General features: G+C 46.3%; 1 protein-coding gene across 1 annotated transcript in view; it reads right to left on the bottom strand.

The window, feature by feature from the left end:
* RGS12 (regulator of G protein signaling 12) overlaps nt 1–24,361 on the bottom strand; it is a 215,710-nt gene that overhangs the window by 31,278 nt on the left and 160,071 nt on the right. Inside the window, exon 14 of the mRNA XM_084859884.1 lies at nt 16,075–16,171. Coding sequence (XP_084716010.1) covers nt 16,075–16,171 — 97 coding nt within the window. The remainder of the gene's footprint in view (nt 1–16,074; nt 16,172–24,361) is intronic.

The raw sequence follows: 24,361 nt of genomic DNA, 5'->3' as shown, positions 1-24,361 counted from the left end.
GTCTGAGGAAGAACCTCTGTGTTCAAAGGCTGCTTCAGCAGAAGCTTATTTGTCTGATTTGTAATGCCTAATGGACAGAAGATGCGAGGATCAAGTAGCTGCCCTGTAGATCTCCACCAAGGGATGGTTAGCAGAAAAAGCCAGAGGCAGCTGCGGCCCTGGTACAGTGTGCTGTGATGTGTTCAGGTTTAGAGAGATTTTCAACATCATAGGCCACAAAAATATACATGCCTTGAACCACCTAGTGAGGGTGGTATGGGAGGCCTTCCTTCCTTATGCAGTAGGATGGAAAGGAACAAACAAGGGATTAGAACATAAAAAGTTCCTCCGTTCTCTTAAGGTAGATCTTGATGGCCCGTCTAACATCCAGGGTGTGCGAGATCCATTCAGAGGAGTGAGAGGGATTAGGGCAGAAGGAGATAAGATCAAGTTCTTGTGTTCTGCAAAGAGGAGTGTTAATTTTAGGAACAAAGGAAGGGTTCAGATGAAGTGTGACGGGAGTTAAAATATCCTCTACCCAAAGTAGAGTAGCTCAAGAGAAAAATGATGCCATAGAGGAAGCTCTAAGAGCCAAGGCAATGGCCTCAAGAGCCTTCATTAATGCTACCTCAATATGCTTTTCACTAGATTCTTTCAGTGAGGCATGACGGTCCTTAGGTTTAATTGTTCTTGGAAGTAAGGCTGCCACAGGTATGTCAATCAAGGCAACCTTAAGTTCTTCTACACCTTTCTGTGGTAAGAAAACAGTCATTGGAGGGCTTGCTCCTGGTGGTTTCACATGGGCCTATGGCCCAATTGGAGTCCACCAGAAGAAGAGCCTTCAGTGTGGCAGCCGCCTTTCTTTGGAACTCCTTGCCCCTGGAGGTCAGGCAGGCACCAATACTGTGTTGCTTCCAGCATCTCCTGAAAATAGCTCTGTTCCAGGAGGCATTCCATAATTGACCAGTCATGGTTTCTACTGGCATTCCGTTTTTTTTAAAAGCATGATTTTAAGGTGGTATTTTAATCTTTTAATACTTTTACTGTTTTATCCTTTGTGTTCACTGCTCCAAAATCTTTTTTTTTATATGGAGCGGTATACAAAAATGGCAAATAAATACATAAATAAGGAATAATACCTTTATACCAGGTTGGAGGCTCTCCTACATTGGAGGGGGCATTCCATTCAGCTTTAACTAGTTTTTCAAATGGTGAAGGAAAAGGTACCTCACAGTTAGCTGGCTTTGGCTCTGAGAACAAGGCATTCCTTCTGGAAGGGGGCTTGGCTGGTTCTTGAGTGGAGGTATGAATGTTCAGAGAGGACATAGCTTTGGAGAAAAGAGTAGAAAATCATTATTACATCATGCTGCTTCATCTAACAAAATGAGAGAACCTGAGTCAGAAAGATGCTCAGGTGAAACCCCTTTAATCTTATGATGCTTCCCTTTAGTGGTAGGATGAGGGTCTGGAGAGTCAAAAGCTGAATCAGCATATGAATGGGGTACAGCTATGGGCAGCCTAGCTTTCTTGGAGCTCACAGAGTATTTCACAGTAATTACTCTTTTTTCCCCTTAAGCTGGGGGAAGGAAGAAGAACCAGACAAAGAGGCTCTTTCCCTGCATTTTTATGGCCCCCTTCTATGTTTGGGAAGCTGAGCCAGTTCCAGTTTAATAGCCTGTTGGATGGTTGGAAACAAGGCTTGATCTTGGTGAGGAAGGGGCAATTGTTTAGGCAACTGTCTTGAGGAAGAGGGATGGGCATTAGGGAGGACTTGCTGTAGCTCCATTTCCTCCCCTGGGTATGGCTGTATATGCTGGAAAACGCAAGTGGTACAGGCCTGGGAATTTGAGCAAACCGTGGCCTCTTCCCGCTCTAAGAAATGCTTAGGCGCCCTGGCTAGGTCCTCTGGATTGATGTCTGGATCAGTCTCAGCCGAGATCCAAGGAGAGGACATGCAATCTTGCGTCTTCCAACTCTGGGGAGAATGTGCTCCAACTGACCCTCTGTTTGTTGGATTGAATGAGGGGTGGTTGCTGTAACAGCATCTGCTATGCCTGGATGCCCATTAAGGACTTATTGTGATCGGAGGAAGTTGTTGTTGTTCAGTCGTTAAGTCGTGTCCGACTCTTCGTGACCCCACGGACCACAGCACGCCAGGCCTTCCTGTCCTGCGCTCTCTCCCGGAGCGTGCTCAAGTTCATATTCATTGCATCGGTGATGCTATCTAGCCATCTCATCCTCTGCCGTCCCCTTCTCCTTTTGCCTTCAATCTTTCCCAGCATCAGGGACTTTTCCAGGGAGTTTTCTCTTCACATTAGGTGGCCAAAATATTTGAGCTTCAGCTTCAGTATCTGTCCTTCCAATAAGCACTCAGAGTTGATTTCCTTTAGGATGGACTGATCTGACCTCCTTGCAGTCCAGGGAACTCATAAGAGTCTTCTCCAGCACCACAGTTCGAAGGCATCAATTCTTCAGCGCTCAGCCTTCCTTATAGTCCAGCTCTCACAGCCATACGTTGCTACTGGGAAAACCATAGCTTTGATTATACGGACCTTTGTCAGCAAGGTGATGTCTCTGCTTCTTACTATGCTGTCTAGGTTTGCCATAGCTTTCCTCCCAAGGAGCAAGCGTCTTTTAATTTCATGGCTACAGTCACCGTCTGCCGTGATCTTGGAGCCCAAGAAAATAAAATCTGTCACTGCTTCCATTTCTTCCCCTTCTATATGCCACGAAGTGATGGGGCCAGATGCCATGATCTTAGTTTTTTTAATGTTGAGTTTCAAAGCAGCTTTTGCACTCTCCACTTTCACCCTCAACAAGAAGCTCTTTAGATCCTCTTCGCTTTCTGCCATTAGGGTGATATCATCTGCGTATCTGAGGTTGTTGATAATTCTCTCGGCAATCTTAATTCCGACCTGTGATTCATCCAAGCCGGCGTTTCTCATGATGTACTCTGCATATAAATTAAATAAGCAGGGTGACAATATACAGCCTTGTCGTACTCCTTTCCCAATTTTGAACCAATCAGTTGTTCCATGTCCGGTTCTTACAGTTGCTTCTTGTCCCTCGTACAGGTTTCTCAGGAGACAGGTAAGGTGGTCTGGTACTCCCATCTGTTTAAGAATTTGCCACAGTTTGTTGTGATCCACACAATCAAAGGCTTTAGCGTAGTCAATGAAGCAGAAATAGTCGTTTTTCTGGAATTCTCTTGCTTTCTCCATGATCCAGTGAATGCTGGCAATTTGATCTCTAGTTCCTCTGCCTCTTCGAAACCCAGATTGTACTTCCAGTAGTTCTCGGTTCACATACTGCTGAAGCCTAGCTTGTAGGATTTTGAGCATCACCTTGCTGGCATGTGAAATGAGCGCAATTGTGCGGTATTTGAACACTCTTTGACATTGCCCTTGTTTGGAATTGGAATGTAAACTGACCTTTTCCAGCCTTGCGGCCACTGCTGAGTGTTCCAAATTTGTTGGCATATTGAGTGCAGCACTTTAACAGCATCAACTTTTAGGATGTTAAATAGCTCTGCTGGAATACTGTCATCTCCGCTAGCTTTGTTGTTAGTAATGCTTCCTAAGGCCCACTTGACTTCACTCTCTAGGATGTCCGGCTCAAGTTCTGTGACCGCACTATCATGGCTATCGGGGACATTAAGATCTTTCCTGTATAGTTCTTCTGTGTATTCTTTCCATCTCTTCTTAATCTCATCTGCTTCTGCTAGGTCCCTGCCTTCTTTGTCCTTTATCATGCCTGTCTTTGCACAAAACGTTCCCTTGATATCTCTGATTTTCTTGAAAAGATCTCTAGTCTTTCCCATTCTATTGTTTTCCTCCATTTCTTTGCATTGTTCATTTAAGAAGGCCTTCTTGTCTCTCCTTGCTGTTCTCTGGAAATCTGCATTCAGTTGGATATATCTTCCCCTTTCTCCCTTGCTTTTCGCTTCCCTTCTTTCCTCAGCTACTTGTAAAGCCTCATCAGACAGCCACTTTGCTTTCTTGCATTTCTTTTTCTTTGGGATGGATTTAGTTGCTGCCTCCTGAACAATGTTATGGACCTCCGTCCATAGTTCCTCAGGCACTCTGTCTATCAGGTCTAATCCCTTAAATCTATTCATCACCTCCACGGTATATTCATAAGGGATATTGACCATCTGGTGATGTCCATGTGTAGATTCGCCTCTTGTGCTTTTGGAAAAGAGTGTTTGCTATGATCAGCGTGTTCTCTTGGCAAAACTCTATTAGCCTTTGTCCTGCTTCATTTTGTACACCAAGGGCTTCCTTGCCTGTTATCCCAGTGATTTCTTGACTTCCTACTTTAGCATTCCAATCCCCTATGATTAAAAGGACATCTTTTTTTGGTGTTAGTTCTAGAAGGTGTTGAAGGTCTTCATAGAACAGATCAACCTCAGCTTCTTTGGCATCAGTGGTTGGGGCATAGACTTGTGATGTTGAATGGTTTGCCTTGGATTTGTACTGAGATCATTCTATCGTTTTTGAGATTGTACCCCAGTACTGCTCTTCCCACCCTTTTGTTGACTATGAGTGCTACTCCATTTCTTCTAAGGGATTCTTGCCCACAGTAGTAGATATAATGGTCACCTGATTTAAATTTGCCCATGCCTGTCCATTTTAGTTCACTGATTCCCAAGATGTCGATGTTCAGTCTTGCCATCTCATGTCTGACCACCTCCAGCTTACCTTGATTCATTGATCTGACATTCCAGGTTCCTAAACAATATTGTTCTTTACAGCATTGGATTTTCTTTTCACCACCAGACACATCCACAGCTGAGTGTCCTTTCGGCTTTGCCCCAGCCGCTTCACTCTTTCTGGCGCTACCTGGAAATTCCCTCTGCTCTTCCCCAGTAGTATATTGGACACCTTCCGACTTGAGGGGCTCATCTTCCGGCGTCATATCTTTTAGCCTTGTGATACGTTCCATGGGGTTTTCTTGGCAGGAATACTGGAGTGGGTTGCCATTTCCTTCTCCAGTGGACCATATTTTGTCAGAAATATGCCCATGCCTGTCCATCTTGCGTGGCCCTGCACGGCATAGCTTATGGCTTCACTGGGTTACGCAAGCCCCTTTGCCACAACAAGGCAGTGAAGGGGATCGGAGGAAGTGGTGACCAACAACTCCTCTGCTTTGACTGCAGTGGAGCGTTGTGAGTGGCGATTTGGGTCTGGATGATTCTGATGTGAATTACTGACCACTCTTTTCCTTTTTCAGATTTGGAGTTCTTGCTTGTTGGAGCCATCTTGTGGCAAAAGAAAAGAAGAGCCAGAAAAAGGAATGACCCCCCCCCCCCTTTAAATATCAAAAGCAGAAGAAAAAAACAGAGAGAGAAGGAAAAAACTCTGAAGATTGCTAAAGGTAAAAAAGGGAGAGATTAAGAGACTAATGAAGCCTGAGTAGAGAGTTTGTTGAAGAAAAAGAAAAAAGGACAAACTCTATCTTGCACGAACACAAGGAATGCCCTGGCTGGGAGGAGCCACAGAAGCCAGAAGCTAGGCAAAAAGCATGGTTACATGTTCCTTGCCTGTCCTGGGTTGGTGGGAAGACTTAAGCCATGATGGATGTCTTCTTGCACAATATCGGAAGAGTGTGTGTATGCTGCTTTTCAGTCCCATAGCTTCTCACAAACATAACAAAACAATATCAATACAATCAATTTCAAAACAAGCAACCAAGGGTGCAATCCTAACTAGATAGGCGTCCGCCTCCGAACTCAGAGGTGACTGCCTATCCAAAGCAAGGCAGGAGAGTCACAGGGGGATTGTTCCTGCCGCACCTCTCCTGCCTTGCTATTTTTCACTAGACAGTCGTTTTTGGCTGTCTAGAGGTGGGGGGGCTGACTGGGAGAGGAAGCTGCTGTACGACACATTGGATGTGTCCAATTGGATGTGTACGCGCAGCTCCGCTATCCCCGCCCCGGAACGCCCCCAAGCCCTGCCCCTTTTCAGTCACTCCACACTCGTCTTCCAAGCGCAGAGGACGGGGCTTTTCCGCACTGCCTTGGAGGCAGTGTGGACAAGGGGGGAAGTTGGTTTTCCAACCTCACGGGCTCCGAGGTCAGTTCCCGGAAATAAGCATATCCTATGGCGTTCTAGACAGTGTCCAGTGGCCATAGGATTTCTCCCTAAGTTACTAAGAACAATAGCATCAAAACAAACAAAACAGATAAAAAATCCTGGTGAACAGACATAAAAAGCACATCTAAACAAAGAGTTTTAAGAAACTTTCAGAAGTCTGGGAGAAAAGGAGCTAACGCCTACCTGCCAACACTGAGAAGGCCTTTTCTCATTTACTCACCAAATACACCTCAGATGGTTGGTGGGACAGGGAGCAAAAGACCTTCCCAGTTGGGCAGTCATGTAGGAGAAGGCAGTCCTTCAGATATCCTGGACCCAAATAGTTTTGGGCTTAAAAGGCAATAACTAGCACTTTGAATGGGGCTTGGAAACAAACCAGAAGTTAATGCAGATTAAATAGCAACTGAATCACACGTTCCAAATAATGGCCCCCTGTCAATGGCTTGGCAACAGCATGCAACCAAAGCATGTATGATAGCAGGCAGCTCTGTTTCCCCCGGAAAAGGCTACAGCTGATGTACTAGCCAAAGCTGTGCATGCTTGGTCACAGTCACGACATGCATCTTCAGGAGCAGGTTCAGGTCCAGAAGCATGCCCAGGCTGTGAATCTGATCCTTTAGAGAGAGTGCTGCCTTGTTCACAACTGGCTGAGTAGTATGAATACCTATTCCCAGATTGGCTTTCCTACTGACAAAAAGCACTTCTGTTTTGTTTGGATTAAGTCTTAGCTTGTTAGCCCACATGCAGCCCATTACAGCCTCCAAACACCAATTAAGGTTTCAAATAGCCTCCTTGGTGTTTGACGGAAAGGAAAACTAGAATAAGATGTCATCTGCACATTGATGACACCACTCTCCAAAACTCCATTTCCCAGTAGTTTTATGTAAATATAATGTAGAGCTTTTCCTGTGATTTCATGTTAGGATGGGGGACAGGATGGAACCTGTGATACCACATAGTCCAATGGTTAGGAACAGCAGTCTCCAGCACCACCTTATGGAACCTGCCCTCCAGGTAGGACTAGAACCAACACAAAATAGTGTCCCCAGGCTCAATCTGGTAAGACAGTCCAGAAGGATAGCATAGTCAATTGTAGCAACAGTTGCTGAGAGATCTAACAAAACTAAGAGAAATGCATTTCCCTGTCCAGGGCCCACTGTAGGTAGTCTACCAGGGCAGCAAATAGTTTTAGTCCCAAAATCAGGTTAGAAATGTCCTGAGCATACAGCTAGCATGAGGCAGCTGGAGGATTATGTAGCCTGAACTCCCACAGTCCCACCCAGCACTCAGCTGCAAATCATCACAGGCCCTCTGGCAGAAGTCCTACTCAGGAGGAGGGCCTTGCTCATAAGGAGGCCTTTACTCTTTAGGAGCCCTTCTGTAAGCAGGCACTCCTTTGCCTGGCTATGATCCTAGTCTGTAACTTTAGGCATCAGCATTCTTGGGGCTGGGTGGTGGCTCAGCATCCCCCTCAGACTCACAAGCAGAACTTTCCACCTCTCTAGTGACTTGCTCCCTGGGGACATCCAGTTCGGGAGGCTCCAGATTGCCCTCTGAAGAGATTTCCTCTGTGGGTGGGGTATGACAGAAATGAGACTGAGCTGGGCCTAGAGAATCCATATCTTCCAAGACCACCTCAAGTTCAGTAACCACCATGTGCTTGATCCCCTAGCCCTAAAAAGGGTGATAGAAACTCATCTACAGTTATCCAGGATTGAGGGGTCCAGTGAAGTGGTCTTACTACTGTGTCCTTCAAGGTCACTGGAACCTTACTCTCATGGAGGGAAGCTTCTTTTTTTTCTTCCTCCTCCACCCATCTGGCCATTCCCCTATGCCCACTTTAATTAGCCAAGATCAACATGGATCAAGAGTGCAAATGGTGAAAGAGAGACTCATTGTAATTTCAAGATCTTGTTTAATTTTCAGCAGTTATGCAAGGGTTTTAACTAGAATGAATGCTAAGAGTTCACAATGTAAATATGTTAAATAAACACCTGTTCAATAAAAGTATGCTTTTATACAAAAGAGTTTATGGGACCGTTACGAGCCTACACATCTAAATTACGTTGGATCAAGTAACCTTACTTTAGGATAGTTCTTTCTAATATGGAAGAAATATCCAGCCAGCCCAGATTCTGGAGGGTTTTTCATAAGTCCTTCCAATTTTGGGGGGCTGAAAAACCTTGGTTTAGAAGTGGCTAAATCCATGATATGGTTTCATTAGAAGTTTTGGCTGCACTGAGTTTTAATGATGCCCCCTTTCCCGGGTCTGTGAATGATATGCGTATTTTCATGAGGGCCAAGACATCATAGGCTCCTCACCATTTGGAATACCTTGGGAGGCTTATACTAAGCAGACAAAATGGCAGTGATATGGGTTTTCTAGACAACTCTTGAAAATTTCCTGAAAGGTTTTCTGGAAAAAGTTCCACTACCCAAAATCGATATAGAATGGATTAGAATGTTTGTTTGACTTACTTTCAGTAAACACAACTAAACAAAGTTTTTAAGGGGCACAGGAGTGCCCCTTTAGTTAAGGCGAGTTCTAAAAAAAGGTTTCACCATTATAAGCCTCACATTTCTACTGCTTATAAAAATGACCTCGGTTGCTCTAATAACCTGAAACTTGGCATCCATGATCTACCTGACAAGTTCTACATTTATGCAACATTTAAAACAAACTGCCACAAGTACAGCAAGTTAAAATGGGCTTGAAATTGACACATTAACCTTTTTACTCCAATATTCGGCATGGCATATATTTCTTTCAAATTTTGATGAAAACGACTGCTATACTTTATTCAGGCTTATTGAAGTGGGATGTTTTTCATTGTTTTGGTGGAGTTCTGAGCAGTGGTTCAACAGTTATTAAGGTTTACCTGTCCCATTAAAGCCTATGGCAGCAACTGTGGGCAAAGTACTCTTATGCATGCTCAGTTTCACTGAAGCTAGAATGCTGTCGGTATTCCAGTGTTTTTGAAGGGATTCGATGGCAGGATCTACACTAGACCCCCTTCCGTCTGCCAGTCAGTGCTGTGGCAGTATTTCTTCAAAACACATGAGTTACCATTGAGGTATGCTAATGAATACAGCACATTGTCCACTATGCCTCTAACACGATTGAGTGGCATATACAATTGCATAGTGTTCTAACTGCAGGAAAAGTAGGAGCAGACTGAAAAGTCATGTGAGTGTTGCTGAGTCACCTTGTAGCACAAGTTTGTGCCACGAGTCACTCTGCAGCGCTTGCATTGTGTTAGGAGTGGGAAGGGAGGGTGAGCCGCTGCCTCTGGTTTGTTTTTGTCCCGTTTTTCTACACTGTTTAATGGATGCACACATTCCTTTAACCAGAGGAAAGCGTTTTTTACACAGCGACTGCTTTTCATTTTCTTCCCTCTCCTCATCCTGATCCTGTGCATGTTTCCTCCAAAGCAAGTCCCACCCCCTTCATGGGACTCCCTCTCCATTTCAAGCCTGGGTGCTGCAGGCTTGCTTGGCAGGGAGGAGGTAGCCCTGCTGGGACAGGTGGCGGGCAAGGCTCCCTGGTTTGATGCAGCTGCTGTGTGATTCAGGTAGCACAACCTATCCCCAGCAGCAGCAGCTGAGTGAGTGCACAACAGAAGGCGCTGCTTCAGCCATACAGGTAGCCTCCTCTCCCACAGTCTTTCTCCATCACCAGGGAAGTCTCCCGCTCATTCCCCAGGTGCCTGAGAGATGCTGGAGCTTGGACTCTGATTGCCGTGGCAGCAGCAACAACTCACAAGGTGCACGTGAGGGAGATAAGACAGTGAGAGCAAAGGCTTCCTGGATGGCTGGAGAGGAAAACAGCTGGGCTCTCTGGATGCTGCTGCCTCACACAAGCTTTGTGAACTGTTGCCGCTGCTAATGCAAGTAGGCAGCCCAAACTGCAAAGAGTTTTGCCAAGGCTGCCCTGCCTACCCTGTACAGTGCCCCCTCCCCCTCCTGCAACCTTGCCACTTCCTGGAAAGTCCCTTGCAGCAAAGCAGTTTAATTTTTAAACAACATTTATCAATGTGCATGTCTAGAGATCCGAACCTGCAGAGAAGCACTTTAAAAGGAAAAAAAAAAGTTATTCGCAGATGTGGAGCGTTGGACATACACACTGGCAAATCTCTCTCTCTTGCTTCCCCGTCACCAACATACTACTTCCTGCTGGTTGTTTAAGGTGGAGCTTTGAGAGATGGGACAGCTCACTCGGCCTGCTGCTATAAAAACCTGTGGCTTGTGGGTGGGGCCACAGTCCACAGCTAAGGCTAATGGGAGCAGGTCAGCTCTGCAGCAAAGCTCTCTGTTTCTTGGGAGTGAGTGGCTGGAGTGAGAGAAAAGGAGAGTTTTGCATGGGACTACTCTGAGTGGCAAGGATGGGGTGGATATATGGCTTTGGGATTGAGTTTGGGGCTTATTTGAAGGTCTCTCTCTCTCTCTCTCTCTTTGTTTATGCTGCTAAGTCATTATATATAGTACCTGTCAGAAGCTTCTCTTTTTTCTTTGTTATCTATTTTTGTTGTTGTTGTTTTCATTTAAACAATTCAGAGATCATGGGTGCTCCTCTCTTAGGGTCTGGTTTTTTTAAAAGCAGCAAAGCATACAAAGCTGAAGAAGATGCCAGGAAAAGATGGCCCTGGGGATTCAAAGTCCTGAATGCTTATCTCAGATACCTGAGGGCTGGTCTAGCTATGATTGGGAAAAAATATGCTTTGCACATGCTAAGATGCAATTTTCCACTAGGTCTGACATTCCATGCATGTACCTTATACATACACACAAACTCCCCAGTGAGAGATGCTATTGTCTCTTTCTCACTTTTGAGGAAACCCTGTGCATTCCTTCTCTCTCCCTCCCATGTCCCCTGCTTCAAATTGTGATCTCTCTCTCTCTCTCATGCACATCAGTTGCCTGAAGAAGAGAATGTTCCTGATCGTGAGCAGAGTGCCCCTCCATTGTATCTAGACAGAGTGTCTTGCAAAGACTTGAGCCCCAACATCTTCTGCATGAAAGAAGATTCCTTGCCATCCAGTGCATCTCCTTGAAAAGTAGAGGAAGAAAGCTCCACTCCCCTATTTAAAAAAGCCTCTCCCCATGCACACATGCTGTAGAGCGGACCTCCTCTCACCCTGAAAGCAACCCTTGCTCCTTCTAAGGCGGATATAAGACCCTGACTGAAGTTGCATGTTGAGATGTTTGCCTAAGGTGAAGGGGAGAAGGGTGAGATGGCTTTCAGCACACCACTAGTTTTACTTTTTTCATAACTAAGGGTGCAATCTTATTGCAATAGTCGCAGCCTCAGAGGCTGGAGGCTGCTGAGCATCCAACACAGGGCGGCTATAATACGGAGGCGATTCTTGCCGCTGTGCTCCAGCTGACCTGCATTTTTGGCTAGACAGCCAATTTAGGCTGTCTAGCTGCAGCTTCAGGAAGGGGGAGGGAAGGAGGCTGCGCGGCGCATAGGAAGCTGTGTAAAGTGGCTTCCTCAGTCTCCTCCCAGAACTGCCCCTTTTTCGCTGTTTCTGCGCTCGGTTTCTGAGCGCAGAGACATAGGCAGCACAGAGAGAACTGCGCCAGCTACAGGGGGCAGGGAGCATGGTTTCTGGAAACCGTGTTCAGAGCCCTGGCTCCGACCTTGGTTCCCAGAAACCAAAAACTCCTATAGCCCTCTCGACAGCGCCTAGTGGCCATAGGATTGCTCCCTCCCACTCTGATAAATAAAACAGAGTGTTTGGCTAAATTTAGAGACTGATCAGTTTAAGTGTTCCCTTGGAATGATGGTTAGGGCCACAAAGTTGCAGTGGGTCCCTTTGGGCAAGTGGGCAGAGCACTGCTAGTCAAACTGCTAGTATGGAAAAGGTGCAAAAAAGGACAACTAAAACAATCAAGGGGCTGCAGCAACTCCACTTGCAACATCTGGGACTGCTTAGCTCAGAAAGTTGATGTATCAGTACACACTTGTGTGTGGCAGCACAAAACCTAGGATTTGCGGCACAAAATCAGCACAAAATGTGGAGGTAATATGAGAATATTGGATTTGTAGCCAGGCTTTATTTTAAGTGTATGTCATTTTCATGCTTTTGGTGGCAGCACAAAACTCAGGATTTCTGGCACAAAACTTTGGCATATGTTTGGAAGAGATACTAGTTTAGAGGGTTTGTAGTTAACAGAGCTACAGAGCTACAGAGCTGTGTCCGATTTGTACACAGGTGCTAGAATCCTACTTAATCCAAAGAGCTGAGAATGGTTGAATAAACTGAATAGCCAGTATACTAATTGGCTAAATTTCATTAAGATTAGATCAGTGTTGTTGCTGTTGTTTTTAAATTAGGTCCAAGTTGATGGGATCTTTTTATCAAATATATCAAACATACCTAGTGTAGTCAGTTCTCCAGTCAGTTTTCTGACACTGAGGGAGGGGAACAGGAAACTGTCATCTGAGGCAAGTGTAAAGAAATTTTGAGGGCTGAGAGCATCACTCTGTGTGATGGACAGATCATCGATAAAGAGAGGGAAGGAAGCAAAAAAGATATGGTGGAATCCTATGCATATAGGGACATATACTTGAGCAGATGACTGCCAACCAGCTGCAGACACGCTTGGATGAGACAGATTGTCTGGATCCATTTCAATCAGGGATCACAGAATCATAGAATAGCATAGAATCATAGAATAGTAGGGTTCGAAGGGGCCTACAAGGCCATCGAGTCCAACCCCCTGCTCAATGCAGGTCCAACCCCCTGTTTTTCACACACAAACAGCTTTGGTCACCCTGTATGATGACCTATCTTGGGAGAGAGACAGTGGGAATGTGACCTTGTTGATTTTCCTTGATCTCTTGGTGGCTTTTGATGCCATCGACCATGGTATCCTTCTGGGATGATTGTCTGACTTGGGAGTGGGAGGTACTGCATTGCAGTGATTTTGCTTCTACTTGAGATGGCCAGCTCCAGAAGGTGGTGCTTGGGGGATATTGCTCAGTCCTGTGGATTTTCCAGTACAGGATTCCACAATGGGTGGTTTTGTCCCCCATGTTCAACATTTACATGAGTGAGGTCATCCAGAGTTTTGCGATGTGTTGTCATCAGTATGCTGAAGACATGCAGCTCTATTTCTCCTTTTCATCTTTACCTTCAACTTGTGAGGTTGCAGATGTGCTAGACAGGGATGTCTGTCACAGGGAAATCCAGTCCTTTTTAGGCCCGACGGATTCCTGTGGTGACCCTGTACTGAGTTTGGTACTGGAAGGCTGGCGAGGAGTCAGGGGTTGAACTGACACAGTGTCCTATATTCTGTCTGTAAATATATAGAGACCTGTATAGCCTAATATAGTAGGCAGATTTTAGTAACTCAGTAGGCCTCTATAATGAACAGCTTTTAAGTGGGCCTCTCACACAAGCTAATTGTTACCAAGCAAGTACAGCCACAGCTGCATGATCCCATCCTCTGAGATAAGGGCTCTCCCATGAGAAGCGAAAGAGAGGACCCACTTCTCCTGAGACGGGAGGGATTTTCTCATGACAGGCTGTGAAACACTGGAGAGGCACCTATAAAATCCAGCAGGCTGGTTTTGCTCTTTGGTTTCACTCCAAGGGGACAAACGTGTGCTACCAGCCTGGAGAAATCTGTTGGTCTGTGAGGTGGCATCTCGTGCACTGTGAGGATGCCAGTACATAGCCAGCTGTGACAAAGGCCTGCTTTGATCAGTGGAAGGGACATGTGAGCTATCTTTGCATATTCTTTCTGCATCCATTTATCACCTGTGTGCAATCAGTAAACTTTTAATCTGACACATCTGTGACTCCATTTCACTTTAGCAAGCCTTGAATCGGGTTTGACTGGGACCTAAGTAAATCGGGATCCCAAAGTCCTTACAGCCCTGGATTCGGCTTGCATTTGTGAGCTGAGCCAGGGATTTATTCCTGAAACCTGGGAACTTTTTCATTGCGGTGGGCAGGGGTCCTGTAAAAAGAAATTTGTACAAATTATGACTGCAAATTACAGCCATAATTTGCATAATTTCTGCAAACTGTGGCCAAAATTTGTGTAATTTGCAGGTGTGATTTTCGTAAATTGCTTTACACAAATAGTAATTTAAAAAAAAACAACAGAAATCCATGAGCTGGCCTGACTCGATGCAGATTGACTCAGGCCAGCTCATGGAAAGTGAGCTGAGGGCCGGGTTTGCTAAAGATTGAGGGGCTTCACCCCCGTCGAAGGATTCCTCTGACATCCCTAGTGCTAGATCAGTTCCTGACTGTGACAATGGACTGGATGAGGGCTAATAAACTGAAGCTCAACCCAGACAAGACCGAGATGCTGTTAGTGGGTGGTTCTTCTGACTGGATGGAGGGTGCTCAACCTGTTCTGGAAGGAGCTGCACTCCCCCTGAAGGAGCAGGCTCGTAGCTTGGGGGTCCTCCTGGAGCCATCTTTGTCACTTGAGGCTCAGGCACTTGAGGCCTTCTACCAACTTCGATTGCTGGCCCAGCTATGCTCCTATCTGGACAGGTATAACCTGGCTTCAGTTGTCTATACACTGGTAACTTCCAAGTTAGATTACTGCAATGTGCTGTACAGGGGGCTGCTTTGAAGACAGTTCAGAAGCTGCACTTTGTGCAAAATGTGGCAGCCAGATTAATAACAGGGACCAGAAGGTCTGAATATATAACACCAATTCTGGCCCCTTACACTGGCTTCCTATACATTTCCGAGCCCGATTCAAGGTGTTGGTTTTGACCGATAATGCCTTACATGGCTCAGGGCCACAATACCTGACAGAGTGCCTCTCCTGGCATAAACCTACCTGCATACTATGCTTATCATCTAAGGCCCTCCTCCAGGTGCCTCCTCCAAGGGAAGCTTGGAGGCTCGCAACAAGGGAAAGGGTCTTCTCAATGGTGGTCCCTTGATTACAGAATGATCTCCCCAGCAAGGCCTGCCTGGCACCAACACTGTTACCTTTTCAGTGCCATGTTAAGAGCTTCCTCTGCTCTCAGGCATTTGGCAGCATAGGATAAGGTTTTTAATTGGGTCCTGGGATTTCTTATGGTTGATTGTTAAAATTGTTATCTCTCTATCTGTCCATCTGTCTATTTATATGTGTGTATGTAAATGGTTTTTATATTATGTACAATATTGTATTTTTAAGGTATTTAATCTGTATAAACTGCTTTGAACTGTATAAAGAGCTTTGACTATTGGGCGGTATAGAAATCTAATAAATGAAATGAAATATCTGTTCATTTACACACATGCACCCAGTTGATTGTGTGTTTCAGAGTAATTCCATAAGCTGAAAATAGTGCAGGGCTTATTGCATCAGTACTGTGAAATATTGTACCAGTACTGTGCCAGTGCTAATACTTGTTTGGATCTGTGATAAAGTTCATGAAACAGTCTCTGATAAATGAAAAGTTAATATATGTAGGAGGGCCATCTGCCTCCCAGAGACAGTGTGGGAAATTTTTGTTGGCTGTTACTGTTAAGATAGCTGATTGTAATTAAGAGACTCTAGGCCATCACGGTGTTTTATTGACAAATAAATAGTTTAAGTCAGGGGTCTCCAACCTTTTTGGACCCATGGACATATTTGGCATTTTGAAAAAGTGCCCGGGGCACCACCACAAACTGACTGCTGTGGGGGGGAGGGCAAATCACAAAAATGTTAGGAGTGCCCCCTTCTGTATGTGTGTGTGTTTGTGTGTACACATGAATGTGCACCCTATGTGTGTGCTACCCATTCTGGCTTCTCTCTCTCTCTAGCTCCTGTTCTGTTCATCTCCCCACCCCTGCCCCCGTGTGTTTTAAATTAAAGCTTATCAGAATTCTGAACTAATCGCCAAATCTTACAATAGGTACCAAATTACATGCAAAATGTTATGCTTCGACCCTGACTGAACTGCAAATTACCTTACTTTTAAAGCTTTACTTCTAGGAATGTGAAGAGAGAATACTTAAGGCTAATGAAAAAGAAATACTTTCAGCACGCTTACCTTTTCCCTTTTTTGGTAGCCTTTCATCTAGAATAACACGCTGTCCATCCAGATTAGAGATGGGAACTCCAAGGTCCAATGGTTCTTGCTCACCATTCTGTGATCAAATTTTGATACAATGGAAAAATACATATTTTCAGAATAACTTGAATTACAGCTTTGCATTAAAAATAAACTATATGACAAAGAATAACTTTGAATCAGTTACCTAGACAGGAATAACATTTATATAGACATGAGAGGTTATTCTTTTTAGGGTGGCTGGGGCATGCTAGGAATTGTAGAACTTTCTTCTGTCTAAACATGCATAGAATCATGCCCTTAATGTTAAATTTGACAGAAAATAAAATCTAGCTGAGAATGAGTATGATTTTTATCCTGGGAAATGTCTGGATTAAAATGTAACCAAGGAGTTATTAAAGATGATTCCAACTTGGAAAAAAGTTCAGTTGAGCAGCAGTTACATCAGTTTGTAGAATGGTGGCAAAGCAACCTGCGATGATTATTGCATTTTATTTGAACGTTAGAAAAGTGGCACATCACGTTCTGTCAGCTGGGGCGGTGCTGTAGACTGGTATCTATATGAACTATTACAGCTTATGTAGATACTGAAGACTCAGTTCCTGTTGGGATCCATCCTTTACTGCCCTCCTCTTGAATGTGTATAATAAAAGGGCCCTTTTTCCTATTTTTCCGTGCAAAAGAGGCTGCAAGCAATGGTGAGTGGAGCTAGATCTGATGGTGGGTGGAGCCAGAGCCAAAAGTGGGTAGTTTGCAGCATTGCAGGATGGCATCCCTCCCTCTTTTTCTCTGTGCCTAGGGATGTATGAGAATGTTGTGGGTCCTGAACTTTTGCTTGAATGACCCTGCTTGATTGGATGAGACTTGTGCTAAGCTCTTTCCTGCTGCGCTAATGCCTTAAGGCATGCATGCTGGTTCCCTCCCCCTTCCGTTTACTTCCCAAATTATGCATACTTCTTGTTTTGTGTGCGATGAGCATTCTCTGTGTACTGGCTTCTCTGCTGTTAAGTAGGTAAGTGATGGGTGTGCGCTGTTTAGCATGGATGGTAGGTCTATAACCCTTTTGTTTTGCCAGCTGCTTTTGACCTGGGCCCGAATGAAATCCACACTCACTGGGCAAGTTCACTTGACATGACAGCCCATGGTCTAATTAAGCCACGATGGGTTGTTTTTACCCATAACTAAGCTACGGTACTATCCCCCAGACAATCAAATGCAATGTGGCTTGTTTTCACAGGTCATGGTTCTCTCCGCCCTCCTTGCCCGCTCTCAGCATGTATTCCTGGAGCCTTTGTGGCATGGAAGGGCAGGCAACTGCTAGCAAGGGTTCAGGACATCAGCAGTGTATTCACCATTAGTCCGCTCATGCCTGGGCATGTATTAATCTTGGCCTGTGCCCAGGAATGCTCGTACTGTCCTGATGAAATCTTTCCCTTGAAGCCTCGTTTGAGCAGAATAAGATTCACACCCCCAGATGCCCATTTCCCACTGGAGCCCTGTGTGCGCAGTAAAACCTCCGTCAGGGCTGGAAGGAGCTGTGGGACTCTATTGCTATGCCATCCCCTGCTGTGACACTACCCTCCAGCCCTCCTTCTTCTCCCTGCCACTCTGCCTTCCTGATAGGCCTTTCATTCACCCACATGTGCTCCTCCTTCCCTCTTCCATCCACCCCCTTCTGGCACATCAGCGCACCCACTGCTCTGTTACTTCCCAGTCATCCAACTGCTCCCCCCTGCCCGCCCGCCCTTGGAGAGTGGTAAAGTGAAGGTTAGCGGTAGATGCTGAAATGGCAATGTTTTCTGTCACCCTTCAGCTGACACTGGAATAGCCAGTGCTCCCAACTCCACTCACTGCTGTCTTCAACCTATGCCTGTTTGCTTCTCCTAAACTAGCGGGACTGTACTGGTAACTTTGTGGCATACTGCTGGGTAGAGGTGACCTTGAGACCTCATCAGATTCTTTCACTCCTTTTCTGCCCTCTAAAGCTGCTACACAGGAGGACGCAGGGAAAAGATCGCCCGAAATCTGTCCTTTCTTCCCTTTGCACTGCTATCATTACAAGCAGGGAGGGGGATTACTCTGAGCCATCTGCTGCCTCTTGGGCGATGTCTTCTTCCATCCAAATGTGGGCCTGCTGTACACCCTGGCCTGCTTGTTGGCCCACTGCAATATCCTGGTGGTGCTGGTGCTGCATTCCCAGTGCTGGCTCTGGGAAGCACAGACCAGGGACTGCAGGCTGAGGCAATGGATGAAGCAGCTATGGGGTTGTTTGGGGACAGTTTGGATGCAGGCACAACTGAACTTGGAGGCATAGCCACCTTCCTCCAAGGTCGCTCAGCGTAGGTAAGAGCAGCTTGGCTGCATGCAAAAAAATCCTGCTGCTAAAATGGAAAGCATCGAACTGCAGGAGGGAGCAGGGAGGTGGGATGAACCCTCTCGCAGCTGTTGCCAGGGAAACTTCAGCCCCTGGGGAGGGGCTAGCAAGACTGTGAAGCAAGCAGAGCAGCCAGCTTTTTTTGCCACTCTTGCCAAATGACTATGTACTGTTTGGAACAAGCCATGCAGAACCCACAGTCCTGGGTTTGCACAACACAACAGCTCATGGCTTAAACAAGCCACAGACAACAACCAGCCATAGGTTCTCAGCACAGGTTGTTCAGGTTATCAACCTTCACTTAAGCCATTGTGCTAGTTCTCATGACATGACAACTCATGATGACAAGCTGCCATGGTTTGTTTTATCGTGGGTTGTCATGTCATATGAACCAGGCCAGTGTCTGTCCTATTGGGCTGACTCGGCTGGAAACTGAGGTGGGGAGCCAAGCATTTCAGTTCTCTCTAACTCAGTTTACATCCCCTGTCTCCCCCCCCCCCCAGCCCCTGCTTCCACACAGCCTGGTTATAACTCTGCCAATTTGAGGGTAATACTTCATGCATCTGATGAACTTGACAGTGTTTATGAATGCTTAAGCCAGAATAAAATTTGTTAGTCTTTAAAGTTAATCCAAAAAAGAGAGCCAGTTCTTAATCTGGCACTGAAAGGTTTAAATAATTGTGTTAACAAAAGTCTGAAGAGGCTACTTCAAACTGAAGTTGACTAATTTGAACTGGAATGGTCTGAATGAGGGTTTTGGGGAGACATACAAACCCCCCCCCTAAAATACCCCAGACTCGTATTTAAGAAGACCCCAGATGTATAGTCCAGACCTCTGGGTCAAAAGACCCTGTAACTGTGATTAATTAATTGCTAATTAATATTATGGCATTAGACTGGCATTGAAAGAAGAGAAAAAAATGTAGCTGTCTTTGCAAGTGGCTTTCAAGGTCATGGTGAACTGTGCTGGCAGAAAAGCTGATATAAGCGAAAGAGCAGACGAACTGAGTATGTTCAGATGCCCGCTAGGAGGAGGAAAACTACTGTTAGACATCTCACGTTGTACACCTGCAGAAAAGAAAATGTCCTTACTCAATGCTTGTTGGGTGGGGGAAGCCATAGCAAAAAGCACAAGCAATGATTGGGAGGAGGTGTTGGGTGGATATGACCAAGGATGACTGTGAGTTCAAAAAAGATGTACTGGGGAGAAACACATCAATCAAGATAACATGCCCAGATTAGACATTTTAGCCACATTTTGGCTAAAATTTCATTTCAAATTAACCTGTTAGTGATAACGCCAGAGATGTTCCTAACATACATGGAAATAAAACATGAGATGTTGGGGGATAGGTACCTCACTTCCATTCTTGATTGGAAGATGGTTGTTTTGGCACTCATTGAGGCCCCAACCTCTAACCAGAACAAGTGTATAAAGGCGCAGGTAGTGAGAGCTCTTTGCTTCTTCTGCTTCACTTTATTCTCTTGCTGCCTTGCCTATCTGGACCACCGCAGCTGAAGAGTTGGGTAACTATGAACCTCTTTAAACTGTTAGGCTTAGAACTTGCAAATAATGTCAGACCTTTTCTTTCTGAAGTTAGGCATTAGAATATTTTCTGAGCTTGGGACTTTATCTTATTTCTGAAGATAAAGATCTTATTTCCGCCCGCCTTAGAATTATTTCTAAGGTTTTGGCTTTTTTCTTTCACTCTAACTTCTACATTTAACTAAGTCTAATTCTTCACATGCCTCGAAGAACTTAGAAATGCTTTAGCTTTTTATACTCAAGTAATGTTCAGGAGGAAGTAAAAAGGAGAGTTAGAGATTTTAGCATATTTTAGTTTCAGTTTACAGCATAAGTAGAATGCATGAGGGTGTTGAGGAGGAGTCATAACAATAATGATAGAAACTCAATTTGTTATCTCGCTCGCTAAATTTGTAGTGCCAGCTTTGTCTATTGCAATTCTTTAATCTCATATTTATGTTACATTCTCTTTCACTGCAGATAATGTAAGTTTCTAAGGTTCATAGAACCACCATGCTATCTTTTAGTTTTTGTAATTTTCTTAAATAAAGCATTTATGTTTTAGTTTGTGATGATATTTGCCTGTTTGGACTTAGCTTGCCTACCCACTGGGGTGTCTAGAACCCAACTGGTGTAAGGTTCTGAAATTAAGTAGGACCAAATTAACACCAGTGTAGTGTAGTGGTTGGAGTGTTGGACTGGAACTCAGGAGAGCCAGGTTCTAATCCCCACGCAGCCATGAAGCTCACTGGGTGACTCTCAGCCTAACATACCTCACAGGGTTGTTGTGAGGATAAAATGGAGAGGAGGAGGGCTATACAAATCACCTTGGACTCTTTGCAAGAGGAAAAAAGGTGGGTTATAAATGTAATAATAAATAGAATTCTCTGATCATTCAAATGTGCAGTAAAAAAAAAATCACCTTCACTCAAACCTTCTACAATCAACACATTTGTGATATATTAAAAGCTGTTTTTTATTGTTCTTACCATTGGTAAATGCCTTGGGTATTAAAACACTGTTCTCAATACCAGAGCTCCAGATACTGCGAATGATATGAGGAGGGCTCTGGATAGGGGCGAATGCTCCTCCCTTGTTCTCCTCGACCTCTCAGCGGCTTTTGATACCGTTGACCGTGGTATCCTCCTGGACCGCCTGGAGGGGTTGGGCATTGGAGACACCATATTGTGGTGGTTCTGGTCCTTCCTCTCCTGCAGGTACCAGAGGGTAGCACTAGGAAAGGAGGTTTTGGACCTGTAGCCGCTCACTTGTGGGGTGCCACAGGGTTCCATCCTCTCCCCTATGCTGTTTAACATCTATGCGAAGCCGCTGGGGGCTATCATCAGGAGGTTTGGGGTGCGGTGTCATCAATATGCGGACGACACGCAGCTCTACCTCTCGTTCAAATCTTCACCAAGGTTGGCCGTAGAATCCCTGCCCAAATGTCTGGAGATGGTGAGTGGCTGAATGGGGAGGAATAAGCTGAAACTGAACCCTGACAAGACCGAGGTACTTCTGGTGGGAGACAAGAGGAGGCTGGGGGATGTTGACCTGGTGTTGAATGGGGTACTGTCAGGAGCGCCCTAGCTGCCTCTTTCAGTCTACTCCGATAGTTAACCCAAGACACAGACAAAAGGATTCTTTTCAAGGCTTTAATCCTTTTACAACTTAATGACTCTTTCAGATGCTAATCACCAGCGACTAAGCAAGGAACAGCCCTGGGGAAAAGATAGCAGAGTAGCCTATGCTCCAGGTTAGGCAGTTGGTCCCCGTTTGAAGGAGAATCATGGGAAGTCCCTGAACTTATGGGCTAGGAAGAGATCCTCCCTCTTTCCCTTGGGTCCTTGGGATGCGACTGTTGCTTGCGTGCCAAACAAGCGCTACACCTCCTTTCCGCGCCCTCCAACTATCGTCGCTCCCAGCGTTGGCATCGAGCGTCCAGCAAGCCCCCCTCCAGCACTCTCTCACTGCCAGGGTCACTATCTATCCCAGGAATGCGGGCAAGAGGAATCTCTGCCAGCTGCTGTGCCTGTGAGAGATGAGCGCGCTCCCCTCCCACGGATTGCTGTTCCTCCTCAGAATCATAACTGCTCTGGGGTTCTATTGGCTCAGTTTCCACCCTGACATCATTCCCGCTCCCATGAGGCCCCCCCTCGTGCCCCTCCCCTGGGGCCCCGGGTTTGTGGAGGTACAGCTGGTGGAAGCGCCTCAGCAGCAATGGAGCATGCACATTTTCCACAGGTTCCCAGGACTGCTCATCTGGCCCGTACCCCTTCCTGTCCACTAGATATTGCAGGTGGCCGCAAGAAAGGCGAGAGTCCAGAATCTCCGTGATCTCAAACTCCTCCTCCCCCTCCACCAGCACTGGTGGCAGGGGGGAGCCAACCGAGTGGTGAGGGTCGCCAGAAACTGGGGGGAGAGCAAGGACCGATGAAAAACAGGATGGATCTTCATGGAGCGGGGGAGAGCCAGGCGAAAAGCAACAGGGACTTTGTCCCACAGTTACAGAGATGGACCCGGCTGGCGCCGCCGGTCTGCAGAGGCCTTGTAGGCTGTCTTGGCTTGCTCAAGGGAGTCCCATAAGAGGTGGTGTTCCACTCACAACTCCTCTAAAAAGTCATGGGCCGCCGGCACCGAAGAGGGAGCTAGGGTGGACGGGAAAGCCTTGGGGTGGTAATCAAAATTGGCAAAAAATGGAGTTTGGCGGGTGGAAGCATGGCAGGCATTGTTATAAGCAAATTCTGTGAGAGGCAGCAAGGAAAACCAGTCATCTTGCTGGTAATTGACATAACAGTGCAAATATTGCTCCAGAGTCGCATTGGTGCGCTTGGTCTGACCATCTGTCTGTGGATGGTGGGCAGAGGAAAGTCAGAGTGTCACATGGAGAAGCCCAAGTAGCTCCCTCAAGAAATGGGCAGTGAATTGGGCCCCCCTATCCAAAATGAGACCCTCGGGCCATCCGTGGAGCCGGAAAACATGCACCAAAAAAAGCTCCGCCATCTCCCTGGCTGTGGGCAACCCAGAGCAGGGGATGAAATGGGCCATGTTAGAAAACAAATCCACCACCAGCAGAATAGTGGCCTTACCGTGTGAGCAAGGCAAGTCAGTGAAGAAGTCAAGGGAGCAGTTTCCAAGGTCCTGAGGGGGTAGGCAGGGGGTGAAGCAAGCCTGTGGGCTTGCCTGAGGGGGCCTTCGCCCGCTGGCAGGTTGGACAGGAGGCGACATAGGTCTTGACGTTCTGACACACATGAGGGCACCAAAAATCTCGCGTCACTCCATGCAGGGTCTTGGCGAAGCCAAAACGCCCAGCAGTGGGGGAGTTGTGGCACTGATGGAGGACCCTCTCGTAGAGGGGTCTAGAAGGCACAAAGACCCAGCCGGAATGGTAAAGCAGGCCACCTCGCAAAGAGAAGGGGGGGGAGAAGCTAGCCCCAATTCCTCCACTTTTGTGCAGACAAAAGCATCCTGAGCCTGTGCAGAGTGGAGCTCCTCCCAAGAGTGAGGCACCGCAGCTGCCGCCAGGCTCTGGGGGGGGGGAAGAATCAGAGGGGGGGGATTTTCCTCACCCTGTGGCTGGAGGTCCGGCTTACGAGAAAGAGCATCTGCTTGTAGGTTGTCGGAGGCCTTCACATGGCAAATCTTAAGGTGGAACCGGGAAAAAAAACAACGACCACCTAATCTGCTGCTGGTTTAAGGCATGGGCTGTCTGAAGATGTTCCAGGTTGCGATGGTCGGTTCTAACTTCAACTGGGTGCTGTGCCCCCTCCAGAAGATGATGCCAGGTTTCCAAAGTGGACTTGATGGCCAACAGTTCCTTCTCCCAGATGGTATAATTCCTCTCAGACATGTTCAGCTTCCTGGAGTGGTAGGCGCAAGGTTGCAACCCGCCGCCCGTCCGATCTGGCTGAAAAAGCACCGCCCCCACCGCAAAGTCAGAGGCATCAGTTTGCACCACAAAAGGCTTCCTCGGGTCAGGATGTAACAGGATCGGCTCAGAACTAAAAAGCTTCTTAAGTTCCTTGAAAGCCTGTTGGGCAGATGCCGTCCAATGAAAAGGAGATTTCCTGCCCTTAAGGAGGTCCATGAGAGGAGATGTCAGCCAAGCAAAGCTGGGCAGGAACTTTCTGTAAAAATTTGCAAACCCCAGAAAACGTTGCAAGTCCTTCTTGGTGGATGGAGCCTGCCAGGAGAGGACAGCCTGGACCTTTGCAGGATCCATCCTGATACTGTCAGCTGAGATAATGTAGCCAAGATAGTCCAAAGAGGTTAGGTCAAACGCACATTTCTCCAGCTTGGCATAAAGATGGTGCTCGTGGAGGCGCTGGAGGACGGCGGAGACATGTTGCTGATGGGCGTGGGGGTCCTCA

Source organism: Heloderma suspectum, chromosome 5 (genome assembly GCF_057233095.1).
Source record: "Heloderma suspectum isolate Gila_16-S chromosome 5, 16-S_ref, whole genome shotgun sequence".
Classification (NCBI taxonomy): domain Eukaryota; kingdom Metazoa; phylum Chordata; class Lepidosauria; order Squamata; family Helodermatidae; genus Heloderma; species Heloderma suspectum.
This window is presented reverse-complemented; position numbering and strand designations above follow the sequence as displayed.